Source organism: Triturus cristatus, chromosome 3_2, assembly GCF_964204655.1.
Source record: "Triturus cristatus chromosome 3_2, aTriCri1.1, whole genome shotgun sequence".
Taxonomy (NCBI): Eukaryota; Metazoa; Chordata; class Amphibia; order Caudata; family Salamandridae; genus Triturus; species Triturus cristatus.
In genome coordinates this window covers 87,426,971-87,440,208 of record NC_140584.1, presented here as the reverse complement: position 1 = coordinate 87,440,208, position 13,238 = coordinate 87,426,971, and the positions used below count along the sequence as shown (strand labels likewise).

General features: G+C 43.4%; 1 protein-coding gene across 8 annotated transcripts in view; it reads left to right on the top strand.

The window, feature by feature from the left end:
- Positions 1-13,238, top strand: part of KALRN (kalirin RhoGEF kinase) — a 1,569,312-nt gene that overhangs the window by 411,108 nt on the left and 1,144,966 nt on the right. For all 8 annotated transcript variants that reach the window (XM_085647304.1, XM_085647302.1, XM_085647305.1 and 5 more), the window contains exon 3: positions 2,927-3,041. In XM_085647304.1, coding sequence (XP_085503430.1) covers positions 2,927-3,041 — 115 coding nt within the window. The remainder of the gene's footprint in view (positions 1-2,926; positions 3,042-13,238) is intronic.

Below are 13,238 nucleotides of genomic sequence, written 5' to 3'. Positions count from 1 at the left end.
TACGGTAAGCGTACGGTAAGCGTACCGTAAGCGGGCTCAGATATATATATTGATTTAAAGGCTATTTTCTCAGAATCTACTGAACAGATTTACACCAAACCTACAAAAGGCACTTCCTTGACATAGGGACTACCTCTCTGCCAAATTTCTAGTAATTCTGTTCAGCCGTTCGGGCTGTAGCTCTGTCTAAAGGTCCTATGGAAAAATGCATGGGAAAAACGCGTTTTGGGACCCCCCTTTTATCTCAGCCCCCGCTTGACGAATCCCCCCGAGACTTTCAGGGTAGGAGCGGAGCGTAGCGCCCCACCTATTTTGAGAAATTCGCGAGGATTCATCGACCGGCGCCAAAGTTATTCAAAATAGAATGTTGCGGATTTCCTATGGAAAAGGGGTCCTAACTATAACTACCTACTGGCGACCGCCAGTAGGTAATATATATATATATATATATATATGGGAAATTATGTACACATTTAAAAGGAGATTCTGTAAATGCTTGTGCTTGTTTCTTTATTCCAGAGTAGGTTCCCTTATATAAGTAAACTCTATTTTGTTCTAACAGAGTTCAGACTATAGTTATACATCCAAGAGTAGACCAACTATGATACAGATGATACCGTAATAAACCCAGTTAAGAGAGTGGTGGGTGTTAAGGTCCTGTTACCTAAATTTCTTATTTCCATGTCTATAAAAATTAGTTTGGCGTTAATAATCCTAGTGTATATATTGGCTTTCAGATTAAGGCCCTGTCTAATTCATTTGTTGTGATAAACTAAATTATTTTGAATTTAGATTTTGTCTTCCCCCAATTCATCTGACTGCAAAAGACTATATGTAGCACAAATAGCGAGTGTGATAGTGGTTTTGGTATAACGCCCACTTCATCTAAAGATCCAATACTTTACACTTGTATGTGGAGCCCTGTTCACTGGTCATTCGATATACTGCATTGGAGAGCTTTTAAGGGTAGGGGTTTTTAAAGGAAATGTTTTAAATATGCCCATGCTATATTCTAAGTATTAGTGCCCCTTCCTGGTATGAAAGGCTATGCATTGCCCCTCAGGATTAAGGAGCCCCAGTCCTGAAGAGGAGTGGCCCATGAGGCAGGGGGCCTTCACTCTTTCGCATCAGAGCGAGACGCACAGCTGAATGTGTGCAGGAATAGATCCGGCTTCGTAGTCGGCTGCCAGCAGGAGATAGGAGTGAAGCTGGCTCCTGCACTGGCTGACAGCAAACTGAGATGAACTAGGAGAGCCTGCAGGGGCCATGGGGTCTGTGAGACTCCCCTTTCGCCCTCTACTTGGAGGCCAGTGGTTGCCCCGCTTGGGGACCAGATCAGTGAGGAAATAAAGAACGCAACTTTTTGTGCCACAAGGCCACAAGGCAGGCGACATCAGACAAAATAGCCTTGGGCTGAAGGCACACCCCATAGTGCCTAGAAATGCTGATTTGCATATTTTGCCGGTTGGTGTCTCGAAGGGCAGGGCACTGCCGCACAAGATGGTTGCTGCATGGGCCGCTCAGGATCTGCGGTGAGCGCCAGGATGACGTTGTTGCAGCGCCCCTAGTCCTCTAGGTGTGTGTAATTGTGAGCAGGAGAGACGCTTGGAATTATGATGATATGACATTACACCGTATAATTTTGAAAGCATAAATCGTGTGATAAAGCGGGCTGGTGACATATAGTGCAACTGAGCCTGCAAAAACGCATATGCCTTAGCCATTCATGCCTTTACAATTAATTTCGTTGTCTAGGCATGCATGCTCAAGGCATATTCGTTGTTACATCCTGCGTGGATAAGCCTTCGTTCGTTGTAAAGGCATGCGTGATGCAGCCTTCCTGCTTAAGGCTGTTTCCCCTTCTTGACACGCGTTAAGCGCTCCTGGACTCAACCCCAAAAGCTTTAGGGCATAGGGCTTACTGTTCGAGCGTCCTGGGGCTGCTTTGTAGCCGGTCTTAACGTAGACCAAAGATTTGTGCACACAGTTTATTGTAAATCAGAATGTTTTATTGACAGTGATAAAGCTAACAGTGAAACATGTAATGTTTTAATTAAGGTAATTGAAATGCTTTATTGATAATGACAAAGTTGGCAGAGAATTAGTATATTTTAGTGAAGGTCATTTTACGATGCTGCCATCCATAGTGGTTTTAAAGGTGCTGTATTGGTTTATTATGACATAGTTCTGCTATTATTAATAAGGTGACACACTGACAAAGCCCGAGGGCCAGAGAATGTGCAATACTTTGAAACAAGCCTAACCAGCGTGGTCTACAAAGGCTACGTCCATTCCAGATTTCCAAGATAACCACTGACCTTGTGAATGATTCCCAGTGAGATGCACTGAGTGCAAATGTATCTAATAGTTTGTGAATGAGACAGGAAGTTTACACTCAGTGCGCCAACTTTGGAAACCTTTGACTTAAACTGTTGACACGACACATCAGAAATGTCCTTCAAATTAAAAAGTTTAGAAACCTATCCAGTAAACATACATTTTTGCATCTCTGCTACCTTGCTGAACTAAAATATCAATTATTAATTTTAATCAAGGTCCAAACACTCTAAAACCAGTATTTATTTTTCACATTTTACTAAAAATAAAATGTGTGCCTCTTTAAAAATGGAGTTGATGTTTGCAGTCTGGATCCAGCAGTAACATTGGTCGGTGATTGCTTGTTGATTTAAACGTTCTCAAGCTTTAATGAAAGTTCCAAAAGAGTATTTTCATATAATGGCTTCAAATGTTCTCATCTGGGTTCTGTGCTTGTGGACTTGCCTCCCTTCATAAGGCAGGCCGAAATCTACAAAACTATTTGTGTACTCCTGTCCAGGTTGTCATTTTATTTAATCAATTTGGTGTGCGTACATTTTGTGACATGTACTTCCTGTTGGGTTTTCTAACAGTCCTATTCTTCCTGCAGGTGGTCGTGACAAACGCGGCGGTCCCATCCTGACATTCCCAGCACGCAGCAATCACGACAGAATAAGGCAGGAAGACCTTCGGAAGCTTGTGACGTATTTGGCCAGCGTGCCAAGGTAAAAACTAAAGAGCTGTAACCTTGTTCTTCTGGCCTCAGGGGGGCTTACCTAATAAGCTATTTTTCACAGGTTCTAATTGCCTTTATTTGAAATAGTTGAAATTCAACAATTGTTGGGTACAAGTCAAAAATGCTAATGTTTATATCTTATTAATTGGGCCAGGTTGGTCATATGAGAAGTTCAGATCATCAAAAATATATTTACTATGTAAATGTGCACCATAGCCATTTACTGTTGATCTAGGCATGCTATCTTCTACCTTGAATTTCTCAGATGTATATTTGTTGAAGGGATTAGGATTGTGGTGTGTGCATAGATTTTCCAATTGAGATGTTTGGATAAGGTTAGCTCAAGTATAGGATTAGCACAGTGCCATCCATGCCGAGATAGAAAGGGACAAGAATTTGATAGAAAAGCAGACATTTGAGGTGAGCAAATTTAGAGTGTCGCTGGTGTTGAGTGTACTCACTACATACATTTGTTTGTTGTAGTGTCAAAATTACTTCTGCACACTGCAGCATGGTGCAGTGGGAAAGCCACTTTAAGCATTTGCTAACTTCACTGTGAATGTAGGCTTTTCATAAGGAGCACAACCACACACAAAGTAGTTTCCTTCAGTGTCTGGATTACTATGGCATTGTGTGCTCTTTAACCCCTTCGATGCGCATGACGGAGCGGTTCCGTCATGCGCATCGGTTTCGCTGTGCATATGACGGAACCGCTCCGTCATGGCCCCGCCCGCGCAATAGAACCTTCAGCACAGCGCGGTAATCCGCGCCGCGCTGAAGGGGTTAAGACCAAAAACAAATATTTTGCTTTTAGCCCATGTTTTCCTTAGATTGTCCTGGCATCTCATCCAGTAAGAATATTTTATAAAAGCCATTCCAGAACAAAATGAGCATTGACAAGGCTGAAAGACTGGTATCCAGCACCTGCCCAACTGGCTTTGCCAATGCTTGTTATTCATTGAGGCTGCTGTTCTGGAGGGCAATAGATTACCTTCATAGTAAGACTGTCAGTCAGTCTACTAAGAGGAACAGAGAAAAAGCAGAATTCCATTTTTGTATCATCCTAGGTTTGAGCTGTGCTTTGCAGTCACCCCACCCTTGAGTCCATTAACGTTCCATAGGTTTTCGAAAGGTCTGACAAATCTATTGATTATCAGGGCGAGAGCTCCTGCTGTGTGTTGAGAACCTGAGAGACCAACATGGCTGTCTCGAGGGACTCCCTGCAAAACCTGTGCAGGACATTCTGTATAAGACTCAAAAACAATTTTTGCAAACCCCCACTTAGAGAAGAGAATGTGCGCAATTGGAAGGAGGGAACAAACCAGCATGCCACAGCTAGTTCTTTAATAAATATCCAGAAATTAAAGGAATGCCTAACCGCTGCAGGAAAAGCGAGTGAAGTTTCAGCATTACAAGTAAAATTCTACTTTGTCACTGGAACACTCCGCAAACATTGAAAGAATGCATTCTTTAAATTATTATTCTGTTAGTTTTTTATTTGACATCATCACTAGGTGGTGACCTAAGGCGGCTGTCTTTTCACATCTCACAGAAGCGTTGGCCTTGTTCTCCGGCACGGTTCGTTTTTTACTGAGAACTTTTTCCATGACAGACAGTGGCCTACCGGAGACGACCATTCTCGCTTTCTGGCAGGCTCGAGACATCCACACATGGTGTGGTATATTTCTTATACAAGCAGCAAATGTGATACCATCGCTTAGTGGAGAGGTGGAAAATATGTCACTGGCTCCAGGTGTTCAATAAATGTTATGTGAATAGATTTGTATAGCCCTGTATCGCTTACATCGCCTGTGGGTGCAAGTTTAAAGGAAGAAAAATGCAGGAATGGCAGTGGCCCAAGTCCATGGGTTAAAGAGCCGTATTACGGAGGATCCCAAATTACAACTCTGATCTTTCCCCGCTGAATTTTGTTTAGACTCCGTTAACAAATTTTTCTCAATTGCATGTTGAAGGAGCACTGACCTTCTTAAGAATGCTTCAGGTATTTACAGTTTTTTCAGTGAAAATCTAGTTGACGATGGTTTACGGAATCCTGAAGTACTCCTGGTATCTCCTTGTTTTGGAGCAAACTTAGCGAGTTAGATGGAATTAGAAAGTCGGTGCTTTTTCCCATAGCAGGTTTAGTTGGTAGGGTGATGGTGGACCTCCCCCGGGTGGCTCAGGTACCTGGGTATTCAGGGTATTCATCTGCCTGCAGACCAATATGCATACAATATGGAGTGGATACTTTTTGGGCTTATATGGTCTGTAAAAGTTTGAAATACGTTGCCAGTGTTGGTTATGAGATGGGTGGCGATCAGTAAAATGGTGTTTCTCCTCTGCTGTTAATACATTCTGCAAAACTCTGTGACTGATCCTTAAATCCCCTTTTCCGGGACTAAATGGCCCATTGATTTTGTTGGTGTGCGGGGAAAAAAAACAGCAGAATTCGGCTGTAGACATTGAAGTTAGACAGAGAGGAGGGAAGGCTATAACTTGCAGTTATATTATATTTCTGGACTGCTAACTGCAAAAAGGTATGTGGTGTATGGAAGATCAGCCATGGGAGAAGAAGTTGCTAGCAGGCGCGGTCCATGCTGGAGAGGTCTCGGTGCTGTTATGAGTAGGTCACATATGCCTGCAAGTGGACAGTTTTTTTGTGTGACAAGTGGCTACAGCATGGGAAATTGCAGTGCACCAGGGGCCAGATGTACCACAGTTTTTAGGTCTCGCCTTACCCAGCGCATGCGCTGGTCCGGCGAGACTTATTGAGAGGGTTCCAAAAAGTGCTGCCAGGCCAGCCTAGAGCTACAGTGCATGTGCGCGGGTGCGCGCGCTGTGCTTTGCCGTGATTACTTTCGCGGCCGCATGGCCGCTTTGATGTTTGATCGCGATCTATCGCGATCACTTTCGCGCCCGCACGGCCTCTTGGCATAGCCAATAGGTCTCGCTTTTGGGACCTTATAAGTATTTAGTTATGCAACTGTTGCTTGGCTAAACACTTATAAGGTCCCAAAGGCGAGACCTATTGACTATGCCAATGCTTGTTTGTGGTTGCAAAGGGGTTTTAGGCCCATTTCCGACCGCAAAAAACGTGTGGCCAATGTACCAACCCTATTTTGCGAGTCGCTAATCAATTAGCGACTTGCAAAATAGGGTTAGCGACAGGCTATTGGGAAGGGGCATTCCAAGGTCGTCCCTTCCTAATAGCGACTCCAAAACCTACGTATGAATGTTTTGCGACTGCAAAACACTCACAGTTGACCACCCCTCTCAGAAGGGTGGTAAGGCACTCGCAAATGGGAAGGGGTCCCCAAGGGACCCCTTCCCTTTTGGGAATGCATGCACAAATATTTTTTAAGGGCAGGCAGTGGTTGCCTGCCCTTAAAAAATGAAACTGAAAAGTTTCATTTTTATTTTTTAAATGCATCTCGTTTTCCTTTAAGGAAAACAGGCTGCATTTAAGAATAAAACTGCTTTATTGGCAAAACAGTTCCAAACATCCCTGGGAGTGCTAGCCATTCCCAATGGGGTCGCAAATTGCAACAGCCTCTTTAATATTCTATTCATGAGGCACGTAATTTGCGACCCCATTGGGAATTACAAACAGTGTCTGACACTGTTGTGCATAGCATTTTGCGACTCGCAATTTGACGCAATTTGTGACTCGCAAGATGCTATGATCGTACATCTGGCCCCAGGTCTTTCAGTGTCCACTCTTTGCGGGACAGTTGAATATTTCCTGATACAGGCATTTCAGCAGATACAAGGCATGGATATATCATGATATTGGGATGGGGCTGCCGAGAACTTGGTGACCTATATCCCTGAGATTCAATTCTCACTTTTGAGGAAGCACAAGAGGCATTCCAGCTGGTCTGTGGACTCTTCCTCATTTACGCAGGCGTTTTGTGAACCGCAAGGGAAATATGCTGCATCTGCAGTGCCCCATATATTGAAGTTATTTTTGATGCATGGTCAAGTAGGGATATGATCTTGAGGCTGCATACAGTTCTAAAGCAGGATAGGAAAAACGGTGTACTGTGGGCCAGAGGTGTGTGTGAGACGGACCAGCAAGAGCCCCTGACTGATGGGGAGTAGAGTAGGGCCTTGCTCCAAACATTGCCAGTAATGCTTGTTTCAAGCTTACACAATATCACTATCTGTACCTCATGCATCTTACACTACATCTGCTAAATAGGATGTATCCAAAACTCTCTGCGACTTCCCCTAGGTGTGTCATGCATATGATCTGGACCTCTGGAGGGGTATGGATTACTGCCAGACAGTAGTTACTGAACTAAGTTAGATGATGGCCCTTAAATTATGAGCGACAAATAAATACGGTCTTTCGATGTTTATACCCACGCCTTGGAAGAAACGAAAAATGAGACCGGTTTGCAGCATTGAGACTGCTTTTCGCTAAGCGACGCATGGCCACACATTGGCTCTTTTCAAGCCTACCTGGACTTCGGGCTTGGACCTCTGACATAACCGAATAGAATTTAGTGGATGAGAGATACCTGCGTGATATTAGAACGGATGAGAATTTGGAGAGGGATGTGGTGTAGCGGGACAAAGTGACCACTCTCTTGACAGTGACTACAGACACTCCATGCACGCCTTCTGTGGAGCTTACAGGTAGTTGATCAGAAACGGAAAAGAGCAGTGGAGAGAATTAAGTTGGAAGATGAGGCTACATGGTATAGGGGCTGGATAGACCTAGGAAGTGGGATGCTGAGTCGTGGATTGGATGGGTGAAATGCTAGTTCCAAGTGTTGTCCTGTCCTGCGATCACATACTGATGTTGGTCCCGATGGCTGTGGTCAATGATGTGTCTGTTACCACTGTGATGCTACGTTCTTTCACTTGTCATATTAAATTCTAAAATTATAAAGATGTTAAAAAAAGATTGCTTTGAAAATGTTCCATTGTTAGTTAACAATAGCAGGTATTTGCCCCTTTGCACACACAGTGCTGCTGGGTAGTTCAGACAAAACACATTCTATCAAGACACAAGTAACCACTTGTGCACGTTGGCCTTGTGGGACACTTTCAGTGAAGTTATATTTCAGACCCTATTGTGAAGGTCATTAGGCTACGTTTTAATGTTTACCCCATTCAGAGAGGGATATGCGCTGGCAACTTGGAAGGACTCAGTGCCAAGACTTGTTTGCATGTGCCTTGCCTCCTCTTGCAATGGCAGGCCCATATAAAAAAAAATGATGTTCTGGAATACGTCTCACAGGAGAGACTTGTGATATCGATGCATTCAAGCATCTCCACGTATCACGTTTTCTCTTATTAAATTAATCTCACTAACTGGGAGAGGTAGTCACTGTGTGGGTGCTAAGCCTCACTGATCACGTGACACAATGTATTTGTTCCTACTCATGGGGGCTGCAGTCTAGCAGTTAGAGTGGACTGCCTTTAAGGGATGGGACACGTGATACTTAAGGATTGCCAGTGTCAGTATTGGATAAGCATGATAATGTTTAATGTGTCCATTTCAGGTGGTCACGCCTCCAGGCAAAAAGACCGGTTGAAGACCGTTCAAGGACCAGTGGCATCATTTGTGTCTGGTTTAGCAAGGTTCCTTTGGCAGAACCTAAAATACCTAAACCTATACCCAAAGGAGAGAATGCCGATAATTTATTTGGGAGAGTGAAATGCCTAAAAAAATTAATTCGGCACAACAGAGAGCTACATTTAAAGGTAGTGCTTTTATGTAAGTGCAGGGCACGCCATTAGATTGAGGTAGACATGAGGTTCCCATGGGCACACTGGCAGAAGGCAGCCACGATATACCCATATGACCCGGAACATTGGCATTCAGTTACTCAGTTGAGCGTCTTGGAGCAGAAGAGTCATCGTAACGCAGGCATGTTGTCCTGCAAGAATTCTGGATTGGTCAAAGAGCCCAGATTCTTCACAGCTTGGGAGCTGAAAAGGATTCCCAAGCATTCCCCTTACTTGATTTTACATTCCATCAGCCCCTCCATTCCCACCACTGGCCAAAAACAGCCTCCGAACTGATTTACCTCTTGCTCCAAATTGGTGATAAATGGATGTGGATTTGGACCGGTTATTTTCCCCAGGATAGGCAACAGACTTAATTGGACTCTGTATTCCTAGATATGCAATTTATTCCCTATTCTGGGCTAGATTCACCCATGAACAATGTTTTTAACTGCCAGGATACCCGTGCGGGATACAACACCCTGTATCTCCGTGCCAAAATACGGGCAACAGCTAATGAGGTTCAACATGATCTTTACAGCATAGTGGATGGGCATGGCAACCTTTAAATGAAATTACATTTTATGTTACTGTGGGACATAGTTTTTACACCAGAATGCTAGCTTTTTGTCTGGCTAAATATTTTTTATGTTTTATTTTTTAATAATTTAAGTAACTTTATCAAAGACAAGAAATCCGTGGGATTTAAAGTGGATGGCTGTTCCGCAGGACACAATCTTGAGATGTTGGCCCTATTGTATTGGAAACATCGCTTCCTGAGAAGAATTGATTCCAACTATTCCGACAAACTCAATTAAAAGTTGTGCTCAGTTCCACCAGTAAAGTTCATCTTCCTTAATGCGTTTTAGTGGGTAAGGAATTGAAATTCTCTGTCTTGCCAGTCTCTCCTCGTTTGTCCTTCTCTGTAGTTTTTTAAATGTTAGCGTTTTTTTCCAGGCCATGAGGCAGCAGATAATTTCTGTTAAGGGTATTCGGTCAGGCTGTGCAGTAGCGGATGATTGGTATTATAGAGATGTGGTGGCTTGGCTGTCATGCTGCAGTTTTTAGGCAGCCCTTTAAAGGACCCGTTTTGCAAAAAAGCATTGACAAAACCAGCAGTTCTGGCTTGCATCTTTAGTTGTTAGTCCAACGCTTTGGCTTTGCCAACGCTTGTTAACAACCACCTGGCGGCAGGAAGTGGAGGAGGTACTTGGTATTGTAAACAAAATCGGCGCCTCAGCAGTTGGATGTACAGATTTGTGCCTTACTGTTGTAGAATGACTCCAGTCCATGAGTTGTATGTAGCCTGACCCCTTAATGCATGTCTAAAGTATTGTGGGATCCTGCCTTTTGTTGTTCTTACAAGAATTTGTAACTTTTCAATGGGGTTTGCTCACTTCTTCTAATCTTTTTCATGACTTAAACAAAATATGTGCATAAAGGGCTGGATAATGATCGATAATGCAAGGGGCTAGTTACGTTTGGTGAACAATTCCAAATATTCTACAGTTTAACACCAAGATGGTAAAGTAGCCGATGCTCACGAAAGGGAGCGGCCCTCAACAGAACAAGTCCAAATTGCACAAAATCTCCTTAGAGTACTCAATAAACTAAGCAGTGAATAGCGTTCAGAGTCTTGATTCTGATTTTCTTCTTTCCAAAACTTCTTCATGGATCCTCTAGCCAACATGTGTTTTATTGTTTGAGTTTATTACCATTGATGACTTCAGCGCAATATGTTCTGTATAGTTAGATAAGTAGTTACACATCCACAAGACGTTCAAAGTATGATCTGATCTGATTTATCCTTTATGGTTATCTCTGGGCATATAAGGGTTCCATAGTACTTTAAACATGGAGTATAAGTGCCTTGATCTGTTTCAGAGAGTACTCTTTGCATGTTGTGTTTCGGTGACGAACACTGCAAAAAGTACTCCTGAAAAGTCAGCTATGGAGTGCAATGTTCACCCTCCGTGTAAGGCACTAAAGCATCAGGTTATCATTGGATCTTATGAGATACTTTGTCTTGGTGTGGAGGCTCTGGCCTGGTCATTAACTTTTCATTCCCTGACATCACAGATTATTGGACGAATTATCTAACTGGCAGTGCATAGTTTTGTTGCAGATCTGGCCTCCTCCCATTGCATATACTACACACAAATGTTTAAATGTTTGCTGGTAAGGACATAATAAATCAAATACCACCACTTTGCACCGCAGTAGAGCAATGCCACTATTTTTGGAGAAGCTCTAATTTTCTAATCCATTTGGGCCCATTGCCTAGTTTTGTCCGCAATTCTTTGTGGCATCCTCAATTGGTGATTGGGAGTTGCACTCATCTTCTGCCTGAGCTGCTACACGTAATTCTTGGTTGAGGCTCTGCGTTGTCAATGTTGGTCTAGTAAACATAGGCTCACGGTAGCCAGATATTCTGCAGGAACATTTGGTTGGATGAGAGAATCACAGACCTGTTCTTTCCACAGTTGTCAAATACTTACTTCAGCTTTCTAGCGGGTCTGTAGATCACAAGGGTTTGCTCAGATCTTATCCATCTTAGCTAACTTAATCATTGCCAGATCTACAATTTGCAAATAAATATCACAGTTTAGATAACAGTTTATTACTTTGCTGAAAGTCACTATTTTGCAAGAATTGTAAATTCATCTCGAACCTTTAATGGATGCGAGATAAGCAAGCATCCCAAGCAAAAAGACCCTGACAGTGGAGTTCTGCACAGGTCTGACCTCCCCTTTGAATACTACACACGAGAAGTGCTTTGCGGTGTTTTCCTGCTGTCATTGATGAGCAGCACAAACATGAAAGCGTAGTGTTCAGCATGCCATGGCTAATGGGCTGTGAATTACACTGTTGAGCTGGCCTTTTCTTGCGTAGACTGACAACTGGCAGAAAGCATTGGCAGATGAAGCGGAATGCCGTAAACGCCAGCAGAAATACAGGCATCCTTCTGATCCTTCGCACTCACTCCATCTCAATAGTTAATCATTTTTCTTGGATTTTTTATTTATTTTCATACATCAAAGGCAGAAATTGATATTTTTACTGAAGATAGCCCATTTTCTTTGGTTGGGGCTGTCTTTCTGAGAAGCCTTTGTTCTGAGGCAGCGTCTCCCTACTCATCCAGCTCAGCAAAAGCTTGGTTCTCCGTCAGGAGCGACGCTCCATGCTTTTTATCCTGTCCTGACCCTCGGTCTGGACACCTATGGGCGCCATTATGGGGGCACACCCCCCGCACCTGGTCAGCCACAAAAATCTGAGCAGCCAATAAAGCATTTCCAAAGGTCACTATACCATGACCTTCCCCAGGCGCCAAATATGTGGCCCTACCATGACCCACCACTGAGCCGTGGCACACAATCTCACACTTGCAAACCTAAACAGCCACAAAAAGGTCTTTAAGCCTGGGGTTGAGAGCGAATGACTTGACTTGGCGATTCCAGTGCCATCTTCTGCTGGCAAAAAACAGCTGATCTCGTGTCAGCCTGCAAAATCCAAAGTGTGAATGCCTTGTACATTCTCTTGCATATAAGAATTGCTGCAAGCTGGAACTTTGTGGAAAAAAAGGCTGTAAATTTTATTTTACTCAAAGTTTCCCAAATGAGTCCGTTCTGAGTTGGAAAATAGGAAACCAGATAATATATTATTTTTGATTTTCAGGCAGTAAAGTAGCTTTAAAAATTACATGTGAAGTTTCATAATGTTGGCATACACCATTGCCCATTTATTCAAGGAAAATCATTGATTATCCTCCCACATTCAGATCATCTGTATGTATTTTAGGACACAGGGCTGGACTGGGAACTAAAACCAGCCCTGGAAAAAATATTCAAACCAAACCCCACTGACTTCTTCGCCACTCTTTCTGTCTATCCATCCATTTGCCATCTCTTTCCTTCTGTCCTCTCTCTCTTCTCTATCTCTCCCTGAATTCGCCACTTGTCCTTATTTCCCTCCTCTTTCTCTTTGTTTATGCCTCCACTGTGACTGCTGCAGTAAAGTAATAGAGGTGCCAGTAGGGGACCAATGACTTTGAACAGGCAGTGACAAAGCAAATAAGTCTCGCCTATGCAAGGGTGGCAGGCAATGGGACCGTTTAAAAAACAAACAAAAAAAAAGTGCTATGACGCTGTCAGCGTCTCTCGTACTTTTTTTTTTTTAATAGGGGGAGGCAATACTGACTATGGGAGGGTGACGGAAAAAACAAAGCTGACAGTGGGGTATGGGAGGGGTTTCAGCCATCACAGACACTGTGGGGGGGGCAGGAGGGGTATTAAAGCAACACAGACAACGGGTTTGGAGGGTTTTAAAGCAACACGGACAATGGTGGGGTGGAAGGGGTTTCAGTGCAAGCTGGACAAAAGGAGTGGGTGGGGTTTTAAAGCTGCAAGGATAACTGGGTGGGAGGGGTTTAAAGCAACACAGACAAGCG